The sequence below is a fragment of the Protopterus annectens genome, chromosome 7.part1 (assembly GCF_019279795.1).
Source record: "Protopterus annectens isolate FY-2018-M chromosome 7.part1, PAN1.0, whole genome shotgun sequence".
In the NCBI taxonomy this organism is placed as follows: Eukaryota; Metazoa; Chordata; order Ceratodontiformes; family Protopteridae; genus Protopterus; species Protopterus annectens.
This window is the reverse complement of record NC_056740.1, coordinates 480,336,551-480,351,257: the sequence shown is the minus strand read 5'-3', so window position 1 is coordinate 480,351,257 and position 14,707 is coordinate 480,336,551. Positions and strand designations below refer to the sequence as shown.

Below are 14,707 nucleotides of genomic sequence, written 5' to 3'. Positions count from 1 at the left end.
GTAGTTGATGTTGCATATAATGGTGTCAGTTCTGCCCCTGATTCTCTTCCCCCGGCCCCTGCCAAACCTGACAGATATTACAGGGTCCCGGATTCTCACTTTCATTTGTATAAAGCCCATGCTGCAGACCCAGAAACTATTTCTCAGGGCCCAAAAGGTGTTGCAGCTGCCACTGCCAAAAACCCCCTACCCTCTGAAAGGGAGTCAAGAGCATTAGAGAGATGGGGAAAAAAGGTTTATACATCTGCTACTCTTTCTGCCAGGGCTTTAAACTGTCAATTCCATATGATACAGTACCAGGAATATTTGTTAGATAAGCTGAATAAAAAGCTTTCTTCTCCTGAACCTTTAGACCGTAAGTCCCTTCAGGATTTGGTACACAACTCTCAGCAGGTCAGTAATCATTTCTTAAAATGTGGCTATGATGCACTGGAGGCTTCATTTAGATCAGCTATGACTGGAGCAGTAATTCGAAGGCATGCCTGGCTAAAAGAGCAATCCTTGCCAGACCATGTCAAGGCTAAACTCCTAGATGCTCCAATGGAGAAACAAAGTTTATTTGGCTCCCCTGCACAGGAGATTCTAAAGAAAGTGGAAGAAAAAGCAAAATCTGTGCAAACAGTAAAGGATTTTCTGCAGGTCCAACCTCAGAGGTTCAGCAGAAACTGGCCTTCAAAGAATTGGTCCTTTCCAGACACCTCCAGAGCACAGATGGGTAGGAATAGACGCCCAAGAGGCAGAGGTCAATCAAAGGGTGCCTACAGAGGACGTCAGTGGCAACCTGCCAACCAGAGGAGTACTTCCACAGCTACAACTACAACCACAACCACTTCCACAGGACAGACACAATGACTTGGCTCTGATTCCGCCTACTAGGGAACAAGTGGAAGCACCCTTAGGCGGAAAGTTGCCTTTATTCTCGAATAACTGGCATTGCATTAGAAAAGACAAATGGACATTGCAAACAATAGACAAAGGATACAGGTTTCACTTCCACACTTTACCAAAAAAGAGTGGAATGCCAAACCTTCCACCAAACCAGAAGCCAGAGGCTCTAAGGCAAATCAACAGTTTACTTCAGATGAAAGCAATAGAAAGGGTACCACCCATGGAACAAGGCCAAGGATTTTACTCCAGACTATTCCTTGTACCAAGAAAAGAAACCCAATGGAGGCCTATTCTCGACTTGTCCGCACTAAACACATATCTCATTGTACCAAAATTCAAAATGCTGACCCTACAGCAACTTCTTCCCATGTTGGGCAAGGAGTCTTGGCTGGTGACTCTAGATCTCAAGGAGGCATACCTGCATGTCCCTATACGACCAGATTGCAGAAGACACCTCAGATTTCTTGCAGGATCAGAGCATTATCAATTCTCAGCATTGCCCTTTGGCTTATCTACTGCGCCCAGAGTATTCACGAAATGCCTGGCATCAGTAATTGCACATTGCAGGCTTCAGGGAATTCAGATCTACCCATACCTGGACGACTGCCTAATACAAGCGGACAACAAGACAAAACTAATAAAGGATTTGGCCTATGTCATACACCTGTTACAGGCCTTGGGATACACAGTCAACATCCAGAAGTCAAGACTAGTGCTATCCCAAAGGATAACATTTTTGGGTGCGGATCTGGACACAATAACTCGGATGGCTTTTCTCACAGAAGAAAAACAAGAGCAACTACCAGCCTACTTCATGGCTTTGACAAGACAAACTCAGCTTACTGCAAGGAAAGTCCTGCAGGCCCTGGGTTACATGGCATCCTGCATAATCTTGATCCCGCATGCCAGGCTGCATATGAGGAAATTACAATGGTACCTAAGGAATGTATGGTCTCAACACAGACAAAGTCTAGAAACCATGATACCAATCATTCCATGCCTGAAAAAGGAATTCCTGTGGTGGGCTCAGGCCTGCCAGACCAACAGAGGGTTGCCTTTCAACAAACCACAACCAAGGCAGACCATCACTACGGACGCCTCAGACCTAGGATGGGGAGCACATATGGAAGACAAGTGTATCCAAGGCCTATGGTCTCAAGACCAGCTGAATTTGCACATAAACCTAAAGGAGATGCTGGCAGTGAAGCATGCAATCGAGGCATTCAAATCATTCCTCCAGCAAGGACATCTGCTAAGGACAGACAATACCACAGTCATGTGGTACATAAACAGGGAGGCACGTATTCCTACCCTCTATGCCGGATGGCAATGGATCTGTGGAACCTAGGCCTGAATCTCAACATCCAACTGCAGGCCATATTCGTACCAGGAAAAGAGAATTCACTAGCAGACAGCTTAAGCAGAACTACCACGGATGCTCACGAATGGATGCTGCATCCACACATCTTCAAAATCATAACAAACAAATGGGGAATGCCAGAGATAGACCTCTTCGCCTCCCCACTCAACCACCAACTGAACAAATTCTGCTCAAGAGTATACCACCCACAAGCCTGGAGGGTGGACTCCCTCTCTTTCAGCTGGAAGGCCCCAACAGTGTATGCTTTTCCACCTCTCCCATTGATGTACAAAGTTCTACTGAAGATCAGGGAGGAACAGCCAAAGGGGATTCTGATAGCTCCAGACTGGCCAAGGCAGCATTGGTATCCGCTACTGAGAAGCATGTCTTGGACGAACCCATGGCCTCTACCACTATGGCCTTTACTTCTAACACAGAACTACAAGATCCTGCATCCAAACTTGAAAACACTGCAGCTAACTGCCTGGAAAATTGCTTAAAACAAAACCAAACTGTTTTATCTCAGAGAGTCAAGGACATTATCCTGGAGGCTCGCAGACCCTCCACAAGAAAAACATACTCAGCAAAATGGAAAAAATTCCTCATTTGGAGTGCATCAAAGGGTACAAATGTCACACTGGCAAACCCAGCACACATCCTAGAATACTTAGCAGAACTGTTCCACAATGGCCTGTCCTATTCTTCCATTAATATTCATGCTTCAGCAATTTCAGCAGAGTACAACACGGATCCTCCTATCTTCTCTCACCCTCTCCTCAGACAATTTTTAAGAGGGATTAAAACTGTAAAACCTCCAAGGAAACCTCCTCTGCCTACATGGGATCTCAACTTTGTGCTGGAAAAATTAACACTACCCCCTTTTGAACCAGCGGCATCAGCAGACTTACAGTTCTTATCTTGGAAAACTGCTTTCCTTCTAGCAATCACTTCAGCAAGAAGAGTATCCGAGTTACAGGCACTAATGGCAGTGCAGCCTTTCCTTATCTTTCACCAGGATAGAGTGCCTCTGAGAACCAATCCTACTTTTATGCCAAAGGTGGTATCCAGGGTATCCTTGAACCAAGCTATTCATTTGCCTACGTTCTTCCCTAACCCACAGAACAGGGGGGGAAGCTATTGCACACCCTGGATGTGCATAGACAACTACGCTTCTATCTGGACAGAACTAAAACCAGCAGAAAAACTGACCAACTTTTTGTAGCATATGCAACTGGAGTGCAAGGAAAAGCAATATCCAAACAGACACTTTCAAAATGGATAGGAAATTGCATTCGATTCTGCTACTCTTTTCATGGAAAGACAACTCCTGAAAATATCAGGCCTCACTCCACAAGAGCCACGGCCACCACTACAGCTTTCCTACGAGGGGTGGCTACCAAGGACATTTTAGAAGCTGCTACTTGGAGCTCCGTGCATACATTTGCCAAGCATTACAATCTACCTTTATACTCCAGATCCCGAGCAGGTTTTGCAACTGCAGTTTTACAGGGGATCTTAACTACACCATCATTATCTTAGTACCTCCTCCCCCAGTTTGGCTATGGTATTCTACCCATATGTTATGACTGCAGATGCATCCTTGAAGGAGTTTTGTACCTACCATAAATGTAGATGTCCGATAGGTATGCATCTGCAGTCAGGATTACCCACCCTCCTTCCCCTCTGTGGTATTCCTAGGGTGCTTACCCCTCTTTCAGCTAGCTGGGGGAATCTATTATGGTGTATTTGTTTGTATGTATATATGTATATATATTTTGTTTGCTACTGTTTGGAATTTTCAACATTTTTTCCGAATTTAGCCTTCCTAGAGGGCACCTGGCATCTGGGGCAAGAAACACTGAGGAAAATGGCATCGGCTGATGCCTTTATACCCCAGAAGCTCTGATGTAGGGGAAAGTGTGACATCAGCTGAGGCCAGACCCAGACTTTGGAATCCGGCCGACCGCGGGGCTGCCTGAGGCAGGACAATGCATATGTTATGACTGCAGATGCATACCTATCGGACATCTACATTTATGGTAGGTACAAAACTGTACTTTCTTCAGGATGGGAGGAAAAGCTAAATCTATGCAAACAATTTCTTCTAGGTACAGCCACCTAGATTCAGTAGGCATTGGCCTTCTAAAAACTGGTCCTTTCCAGTCCCCCCCAGACCGTCTCAGTCCAAACCCAGGGGCAACAGACCACAAAGACTACAGTCTAAAGGTATGCACAGATCTAAACAGTGGAGTGCTCCCACCTCAAAAACACTTACTGGTAAGCCACCCCCATATGGCAAAAGTTCACAATGACTTGTCTTTCATCCTTCCCAGCCATGCCCAAGTACTTGCACCCCTAGGAGGAAAACTCACCCTGCATGCAAAAAACTGGGCGTACATTACCCAAGACTGCTTGGTCTTAAACATTGTATTCCTGGGTTACAGCTTCTACTTCCACTCACTCCCAACCCCAAGTGGGTTGCCAGACCTTCCTCCAAACCAGTGGGCAGAGGTCCAAAAGCACATACTTTCTGTCCTCAATATCAGGGCTGTTCAGCCTGTTCCAACAGAGCAAAGGGGACAGGGTTTCTACTCCAGACTGTTCCTGGTGCCCAGAAAAGAGAACTCTTGGTACCATATCCTGGATCTCTCAATTCTCAACACCTTCCTGGTGGTACCAAAATTCAAAATGTTGCACTCCAGCAGCTGCTTCCTATGCTAGCCAAGGACTCCTGGCTGGTCACCCTAGACTTAAAAGAAGCTTATCTGCACTTCCCCATAAAGGAATCTTGCAGGAAATGTCTGTTTCAGGGCAGGTGCTATGCACTATCCGTTCTCTGCACTTCCCTTTGGCTAATCTACTGCGCCCAGGGTATTCGCAAAGTGTCTGGCTCCAGCCATTGCATACTGCAGGCAGAGAAGCATTCAAATTTACCCATACTTGGACGATTGCCTGATTCAGGTGGACAGTCAGGAATTGCTACTTCAGCATCTGACATTTGTAAACGAAAAGAAATCGCATCTGGTACCCAGCCAAAAGTTTGTATTCATGGGAGCAAGCTGAACACAACTTCCCAGATGGCATTCCTCACTCCAGAAAAGCAGGTTTATTTGACAAATTACTTCAAGCTACTGGTCCCCAAAACCCAGCTAACTGCAAGAAAAATACTGCAAGCCCTAGGGTTCATGGCCTCATGCATTCTCCTAATGCCATATGCAAGAGTGCATATGAGGAAACTTCAGTGGTACTTGAAAAGTCTCTGGTGTCAACATTCTCAGGATCTGGAAACTGTGATTACTATCATTCCTTGCTTAAGGACAAGAGTTCCTTTGGTGGGCAGATGCTTGCAACCACAAAAAAGGACTCCCTTTCACTCAACCCCTCGCCGCCCAAACCCTGACAACAGACTAATCAGACTCTGCATGGTGGGCTCACGTGACGGGCAAATGCATTCAAGGCAAATGGAGCCCAGGACAAATTCACCTGCATGTCAATCAAAAAGAAATGTTAGCTGTACAGAATGCATTGACGGCAGTCAAATACCTTATCCTTCCAGGACAACTCTTGATAAAGACCGACACCACCACAGTTATGTGGTACATAAACAAGCAAGGGGGGGGGGATCATTCCTACCCACTCTGCAGGTTAGCCATGGCTCTGTGGAACACAGCCTTGAGCAATCCAGTGCACCTGCAAGCTCAATTCCTGCCAGGCAAAGCAAATTCACTGTCAGATGACTTTAAGCAGAAATCTAGTGGACCTACATTAGTGGAAACTGGATCCCAACTCATTCAAATTTTGCACCAGAACTCCCCATAGCCAAGTATGGAAAGTGGATGCCCTATCCTTTACTTGGGAAAACCTCTCAATGTATGCCTTCCTCCTCCTCTCAGAAGTACTACTCAAGATCAAACAGGCCAAGGACAATCCTTATTGTACCAGACTGGCCACGCCAGCAATGGTACTCGCTCCTAAGCAGTCTGACAGCAGTGCCACCCTGGAACCTACATCAGACCCCCCTCTCCTGCTGTCCCAGCAGGAGAGACAGATTTTGCATCCTCAGCTGCAAACCCTGAACCTTGCAGCCTGGCTTATTCCCTGAATACATCACCAACAGCCCTCAGCAAACAGGTGCTGGATGTCATCCTTTGGGCTAGGAGGCCTAGTACTAGGAAATTCTATTCTGAAAAGTGGAAAAGATACTGTTCCTGGAGCCAGTCTCAAGAAAAGGACACAGCCGTGCCCACCTTACCTCAAATCCTGTATTATCTAGCAGAACTGCTCCACAAAGGCCTGTCCTCATCAATTAAGATTCATGCCTCTGCCATATCGGCTCATTACAGTACTGAGCCACCCCTCTTCTGTCACTCTCTGGTCAAACAGTTCCTGAGAGGAGCTAACAATTGAATACCCTCAAGGAGAGCTCCCACTCCTGCCTGGGACCTTCACTTTGTACTAGAGAAGCTCACTCTTCCCCCTTTTGAGCCTGCTGCTACAGCAGAGTTAAAATTTCTCTCTTGGGAAGCAGCCTTACTTCTAGCCATCACTTCAAGGAGTGTCTGAGTTACAGGCTCTTATGGCTGTGGAACCCTTCATTATCTTCCATGCGGGCAGGTTTCCCCTAACCCATCATTTATGCCCAAGGTGGTATCCAGTGTGGCTTTAAACCAACCCATCCATTTACCAACCTTTTTCCCCTGACCCTCAGAATAAAGGGGAAAGTATCCTGCACTCCTTGGACGTGCACAGACAGCTCAGGTTCTACCTTGACAGGACTAAGCCTTTCAGAAAAACTGACCAGTTGCTTGTCAGCTTTGCTACGTGGGTAGAGGGCAAGGCCATTTCAAAGCAAAGCACACTGCATCCATTTCTGCTACAAACACCATGGAAAACCTGTCCCACAGGGGATCAAATCTCATTCCACTTGGGGTACCGCAATTTCTACAACATTTCTCAGGGGAGTCCCATACCAGGGACATCCTGGAAGCTGCAACTTGGATTTCTGTACACACCACCAAAATTACCACTGGTCTTCTAAATCCAGACCTGGATTAGCCACAGCAGTCTTACAAGGCCTGCTAGCCAGTCTTAATACTTCTTGACTGCCTCCACCCTTCCTCAGCTTTGGGAATCAACCCAAGTGTGATGACTGCAACAGTGAAACACGAAGAACATAGTACAATTGTGTACACTTACCATAAATGTAGATGTTAGAGTGTATTCACTGTTGCAGTCCTGGTTACCCTCCCTCCAGTCCCCTGACTTCTCTGCTTTTTACCTTTACTCTTTTTGGTCATATTTTATGGCTATGGTATTTATTTTTTACTGGAGGTGTTCCACACCATGTAATTGCTTCCTATTTTGGGGGCTCCTAACATCTGGGGCAAGAAAAACTGATGTAATGGCGTCAGCTGCATGTTTTATACCCCTGACGACCTGACGTCATGGAAGAGGTGACAGCATCCAACGCAGAAATCCCAAGACTCTGGTATTCTGGCCGACTGAGGGCTACCTGCAGGCAGATAACCCAAGTGTGATGACTGCAGTGAATACACTCTGACATCTACATTTATGGTAAGTGTACACAACTGTACTTTCCTTCACCTCCTGGGTCTCATGGCATCCACGCTTCCCAGGCTACCCCTAGCCAGGTTACATTTGAGGTTTTAATGGTACCTGATGAATGTTTGGTCGTAACACACTCATCCACTAGAGATTCAGGTCCATTCCTTTCCTGCCTCAAGAAGGAAATCCACTGGTGGATCCAGCAAATTTATCTGAATCCAGGACTACCATTACAACCACTCCCAGCAGCTCAACAGATGTACACGGATGCATCAAACCTGGGATGGTGGGGGTGACTATGAAAAGCCTGAAGGTTCAATGGGACACTTGTTTTGGAAAAAAACACATCCATGTCGAGGAGATGACTGCTGTTATCCTAAAGGCATTCCTTCCCCTTATTCATCCAGGATCTCAATTTTTACAGACAATACCAGTGTTGTGGTACATCAACAAGCAGGGGGAGACTAAATCCTTCTTGCTCCGCAGGCTAGCCATCCAGGCTTGGGAAATGGTTACCCTTCTCCAAAGGGAAGCTGCAGGCAGTTTACACCCCCTCACAAACCAATGTTCAGGTGGATGCCCTTATCAGGTGTCTATCACAGAATCATGAATGGATGTTGCACAGCGAGGTCTTCGTGGACATTTTCCAGAGGTGGGGTACACCACGAATAGATCTGTTTGCCGTCTGTCTGAACAGACAACTACAGTTATTCTGCACAAGTGCCCTCTCCCCACAAACATGGAGGATTGATGCCTTCACAGTCTCGTAGAAGGGGATGTTTCTTTATGCATCCCCCTTTCCCTCTCATACAGAAAGTCCTGCTGAAAATTCAACTGGACAAACTGAAAATCTTGTTAGTGACCCCCCTTCTGACCATTGTAGTACTGGTTCCCCATACTTTTTTCACTAGCCAAGGGCAGTCACCTGAAGTTACCTCACAAGGTGGATCTCATTACACAACAAAAGGGATCCCTTATTCACCCATCTTACAAACTGTCTAACCCTGTGGGTGATAAACTTATGATCCCTTTTCGACACCTTTATTCCAAGGACGTGCTTTCTGCCCTGCAGGACGTCAGGAAACTCCCTACTAGGAAATCCTATTTATTCAAATGGATAAGGTTCTCCATTTGGTGTCTACACAGACAACTAGATCCCTTTAGGGCAGATGTACCTCTAGTTTTGACTTATCTGTGTGAGCTACTCAAGTCTGAACTGTCATATTCTTCATTGAAAGTCCATTCATCAGTCATCTCTGCTTGCTTACCTCTCAACCCTTCATTACTATCCGGATTAGAGGTAAAGCTTTTTTTTTAAGGGGGTCCTACACATTAGACCACCAAAGAAACCCATGCATCCTTCTTGGGATCTGAATTGTATTGTAGAAAGACTGCTCCCTGTGAACCATCGGCCTCCGCCACCTTAAAGATGTGCACTTGGAAAACTGTGCTTCTTGTAACCTTGACCTTTGCCAGGAGGGACTCAGCGTTACAAGCACTCATGGCCAATCCACTCCTCTTAGTATTTAATAAAGGCAGTGTTTCTCTCTGCACCAACCCCTCCATGCATAAAGTGGTCAGTGAACTGTCACTTAATCTGTCCATTTACCCACTTTCTCCTCAGAATGACCATGAGAAAGAGTGCTCCATTCCCTGGATGTGCGCAGATAATTTAGACAAGATCAAGCACATCAGAGTCCAACCAGCTGCTTGTATCCTTACATCCCAGCGCTCTGGGTAAAGCGGTTTCCAAGCAAACAATTTCTTCTTGGATTTCCAACACCATATCCTTCTATTAGTCCTTCCATGGCGAGCAGTTGCCTTGTCCAGTGAGCGCTCACTCCTCAAGGGCCTTTTTCAAAGGACTAAATAAGCCTCCATTCTATAGGCAGCCACTTGAATGCCAATGCACACATTGCAAATTTGACATCTCTACGGCTAGGCCAGGTTTTGCTAAGGCCATCCTGCATGGCTTCCTGGATAGTTCCTCCATCTCCTCATTTTACATGATGGCCTTTGGTATTCTCCCTAAACTTTAGAATACTGTAGCATGAGAATAAAAGAACGTAGAATAGTGAAGCAAAATCTTATAACCACAGATGTCCTCCTTTTCCATGTTGCAGTATTCCTATCCCCTCTTAGGACACCTTGTTTCTGTTCTTTTTTTCCCTCTCTGGATGGCATCTTTATCAACTATCCTTAGACTCTTGCTAGACTGGGGGCATTCACTTCTGAGGTCTGTGCATGCAGACGTATTTATGACCCGTGTTTTATGGTACTTGTATGTGATGTCCCACACATCTTAAGCAGCCAGGCTAAGCTTTTGTATATAAGCGGGTCGTTCCGGTCGCCTCAGGTGGAGGACACTGCAGCATGGAAGAGAGGGACATCTGTGGTTATTGTAAGATTTTACACAACTATTTTTCCTTTTCCTCAGTAGAAGGGAGAAAAGGATCCATCATTCTTTGTATGTGCATAGGCAACTGCTTTACTACTTAGAGTATTTTCCTGACATTCTTTTTGTGGACTGCTAGTAGCTCTGAGGGGAGAGCAGTTTCTAAACACAGTCTCCAAATGGATCACCCACTGTATCTCCTTTTGCTACAGCCATCATGGTAAGAAGCCTCCTGATGTTGAGGACACATTCCAGTAGGGCTATCTCTACTGCTTTTGTTAAAGGGGTGGCCACCGAGGACATTTTAGAAGCAGCTTACGTGTTCCTTAGTGCATACCTTCACCAAACATTACCATCGTTCCTACCTTTTCCAGGTCCAGAGTAGGATTTGCCACTGCCATTTTTCAGAGCATTCATGGCTCTCTGTAATCTTTCCATCATGCCTCCTTTTCAGCTTTAGGAATCCTCCCGCAAGTCAGGACTGCACCAGTGAAACACACAGACCATAGTGCAGTTGTGTACACACGCCGTAAGTGTAGGTGTTAGTGTATTCACTGCAGGACTAAAGCAGTGAAATGCAAAGACCCTAGTATAGTTGTGTAGACACATCGTAAATGTAGGTGTTAGTGTATTCACTGCAGGACTGCAACAGTGAAACACACAGACCCTAGTACAGTTGTGTACACACGTCGTAAATGTAGGTGTTAGCGTATTCACTGCAGGACTGCAACAGTGAAACACAAAAACACTAGTACAGTTGTGTGCACACGTCGTAAATGTAGGTGTTGGTGTATTCACTGCAGGACTGCACCAGTGAAACACACAGACCCTAGCACAGATGTTCTTCGTGTTTCACTGTTGCAGTCATTACATTTGGGTAATCTGCTGGCAGGTTGCCTTCAGTCGGCCTGAATAACAAAGTCTTGGGTCCTGCGTCGGTTGCTGTCTCCTCTTCCATTATGTCAGGTAGTCAGGGGTATAAAACATGCAGCAGACGTCATTGTGTACACACGTCGTAAATGCAGGTGTTAATGTATTACACACAGACCCTAGTACAGTTATGTACACACATCTTAAATGTAGGTGTTAGTGTATTCACTGTTGCTGTATTCTTTCCCTCCTCCTTCCCCTCTGTCCTGTGGGATAGACTAGGACAGTCCCTTCAGTCAGGGTGGCCCCCTTCCTTCATGCTTATTCTGCAATACAGGGCCCTAGACTCCTAGCCTTGAAGGACTCATGAGGGGCTTCTGCTTGTTGGGCCGAGAAAGTACTGAGGTCATGGTGCTGGCTGAATCCTTTTATTCCCAAACATAGTGATGTCAAACAGGGCATCTGCCGGCTTCCGAAGGAGGGGAAAAATGTTCTGAGATGGTCTGGCTGACCAAGGTCTTCCACTGTGGAAATCCCTTAAGTCAGGACTGCAACAGTTAATACACTTAAACATCTACATTTATGGCAAGTATACACAAGTGTAGTTGTACTAAAAGAGCAGAATATCTGATCAGATAACTCCGCCCCACCACACAGCCCATTCATCCTGTCTTTAACCACTTGCAGCTACTGCACAATATCAAACTTTGAATTGGCTTGACTGTAAAAGGCTAATCTTTAATGGAGACTTTATTGCTTGTGGTTTGTGATATTGTTTCTCGAGTTTCTCCGTATGTCCTCTAGTAGCCTGTAGATGTATGTTGTTCTGTTGTGGCCATCATAGAGTAACTTTGATCAGCAGCTACTTTGTGTGTCAAACTTTATTAGCACAGAGTATTTGGGAGTTAGGCTACAGGGCATTACAAGCTGAGCATCCTTTTGTCGGGCAGAATGGTTTTGCCACTTCAGGGTAGGTTTACTTTATTCTACCGTTTAGTTCATTAAAAACTCTTGGGCTACCATAGCACTTTTAATGACATACGTAACCATGGTTTATGCAACAAGCTCACTCCTGCAGTGTCATACTTAGAAGTTTACTCACATTCTACATGAGTTATTGCAGCAGTGACCATTTGACTTTAACTTGTAATACCATGATAAGTCAGACCTGCTGTTGCAGTGCTGCCATAAAATGTCAGCATTGGTTAGTTTGACTGAATAATGTAATGTTGCTAAATACTTTGCTTGAATTGCAGATTCAAGTGAGAAGTAGATGTATTAGAAATGTTGAGGCTTGTTGCTTTCTCACTCTTTATAGCTGCTTCCAAAAATACTGTAGTGATTTTAAACTCTTTGTAGGTATAAGTCTTGGTGGGATCACTGGCTACTAGTTGGTATGTGAATGTGTTGTTACTTTGCTTCTTACTGTGAATGTTAATAGGAATTGATGGAAGCTCTTGCATTTTCATATACTTTGCCCCACTGTGTATCATTTGTCCTTCTTCTTCCTAGGGATTTGGTTCTTGTTGATGGAGCTCGAGTCAGTGCTTTCTCTGTTGCCAGCACAGCGATAGCTGCAGCACAGTGGTCATCCAGCCAGGTATTTCCTAATTTGTTCATTTAAGTGATTAAACGAACTGGTATGTCACATGCCCTGTTCAGCTAATACCTGGACCCAAGGGGGAGGGATAAATGCAATGTATGTGGATAATTTGGTGTCTCCAGTTGGACAGTATTTTGGGAATTTTGAAGAAACCAAACTAACTGGAATAAATACTTACCCCACAGTAAGTTGGAGGTCGGGACTTAAGTCCATGGAGGGTGTGAGGCAAGGGTTCAGACTGTAGTAGAACTAAATTGCATAGTATAATCAAATGGGAGACTGTAGAAGGATGAAATCGCAACTGAACTGTTTTCACCATTGGAGTGGCTTTGGTTTGCAGCATCCTGTTTAGGCAGTGTGCTAGGAATGTGTACAACTTTTTATGGCTAATAACGGAAAATAGTGTGGATTGGTATGCTTTGTTTTGAGCTAGGATTGTTTTTTTATGAAATGCAGATATAACAGCCTGGTGACTCCTCCAGGTATTCCTGCTGAAACATCTAGAGTCTAATGTACATTGTTTGTGTTTGCATTGAAAATGCCAAAACCATGCTGCTTGCATATTAGTGAAGTGTTTTGTCCTAAAACTTAATGGGAAACACAGCTGCAGTGATGTCAGGTGCTGTTCATAAGTTCATACTAGGCTATCTGCCCTAGGGCATTTATAAGCCTAGCCAGTGTGTGTTTGGCTTTCGCCACCCATTTTAAATTAATTTTGCTATGCCCTTTTTCGAGGTTAGTATACTGTGCCTCTGTCTAACAGTGACACAGAAGTGGTACCCGGGGTAAACCTACGATCTCCCATCCACTCTTCAAGATTCCTCTTGAAGAGAGTCAGTGAGGGACTCTGCCTAACCTGGACTGGGATTTTATTCCAGAGTGAAGGGAGCCTCTGGGTTATGAATCTGTCCCTCCAGCATGTCCTGTTTATTTCAGTGCTGAGGTTCAAGTCTCTCGAGCGCATAGCTCGATGGGATTTGGATTTTCTGAGGTGCAGCATGTCCATTAATTCTGTGTTGGACATGGCTTTATACGTCAGGCACAGCTTGCCTCTGAGCAGGCGGTATGCCACTGAGTAGAGCTGGAGTTTCTTTAACCGGGCAGCATATGGCATCTGTTTGAGCCCTTTGATCCTCTTGGTGAGGTACTTTTGGGGTCTTTCCAGTTGCTGCAGGTGTCTGGTAAGGTACATCCCAAAAGGAGCATTGTACTCAATTATGGGCCTGATGAGGGATGAGTAAAGAGGCACGATGACCTCTCCTGATCTAGATGTGAATCACTTCATGATTGGGTCGGCTATATAGAATGTTTTTCTAACTACTTTGGCCACGTGGTTGTCAAATGAGATTGCTATCAATTTGGGTCCCCAGGTCCCTAATTACTTCTTCTGTACTTAATGGATTACCACCTATGTGGTAATTTGTGGGCACTTTGTTTATGCCAAAGGGGATGACTATACACTTTTTGGCGTTTAGCTTGAGGCCATGGCTCTGGCACCAGTTGTCTGTTTCTATGAGGCCCTTTTGGAGGATGCTTGTGTCGGCTGGAGAGTCTATTATGGCACCCAGTTTGCAGTAATCTGCGAACTTGGTCAGCCACAGTCCTTCCGTGTTGGCCTGTACCTCCGAGAAATATATACCGAACAAGAGAGGTCCCAGGACTGAGCCTTGTGGGACGCCACTTGTAACTGGTTTGGAGTCTGACATGGCTGCAGCAATTCTAACCATGTGGGTTCTGTCCATGAGCCAGTTTGTAACCCATCTAGTGACATAGGGGTTTATATTTATGCTGGTGAGCTTATCTATAATGCCCGAGTGGGGTATTGTATCGAAGGCTTTTGCGAGGTCCGGGTAGGCTGTATGGACCACCTTCCCCTCGTCAATGGCCTTGGTGACTGTTTCAAAGAAATCAACCGGGTTTAAGAGGCAGGATCTGCCCTTAAAGCCGAACTGGGTAGGATCCAGTGTCTGTAGGTTCCCAATATCTTTATTTATGAGGTCCATGATGATCCTTTCCATAGCTTTGC

The 14,707-nt window shown here is 45.4% G+C and overlaps 1 protein-coding gene across 1 annotated transcript in view; it reads left to right on the top strand.

The window, feature by feature from the left end:
- The window catches only part of LOC122807832 (RNA-binding protein 5-like), a 1,001,232-nt gene that overhangs the window by 333,180 nt on the left and 653,345 nt on the right, over positions 1-14,707 (top strand). The window contains exon 11 of the mRNA XM_044078931.1: positions 12,591-12,678. Coding sequence (XP_043934866.1) covers positions 12,591-12,678 — 88 coding nt within the window. The remainder of the gene's footprint in view (positions 1-12,590; positions 12,679-14,707) is intronic.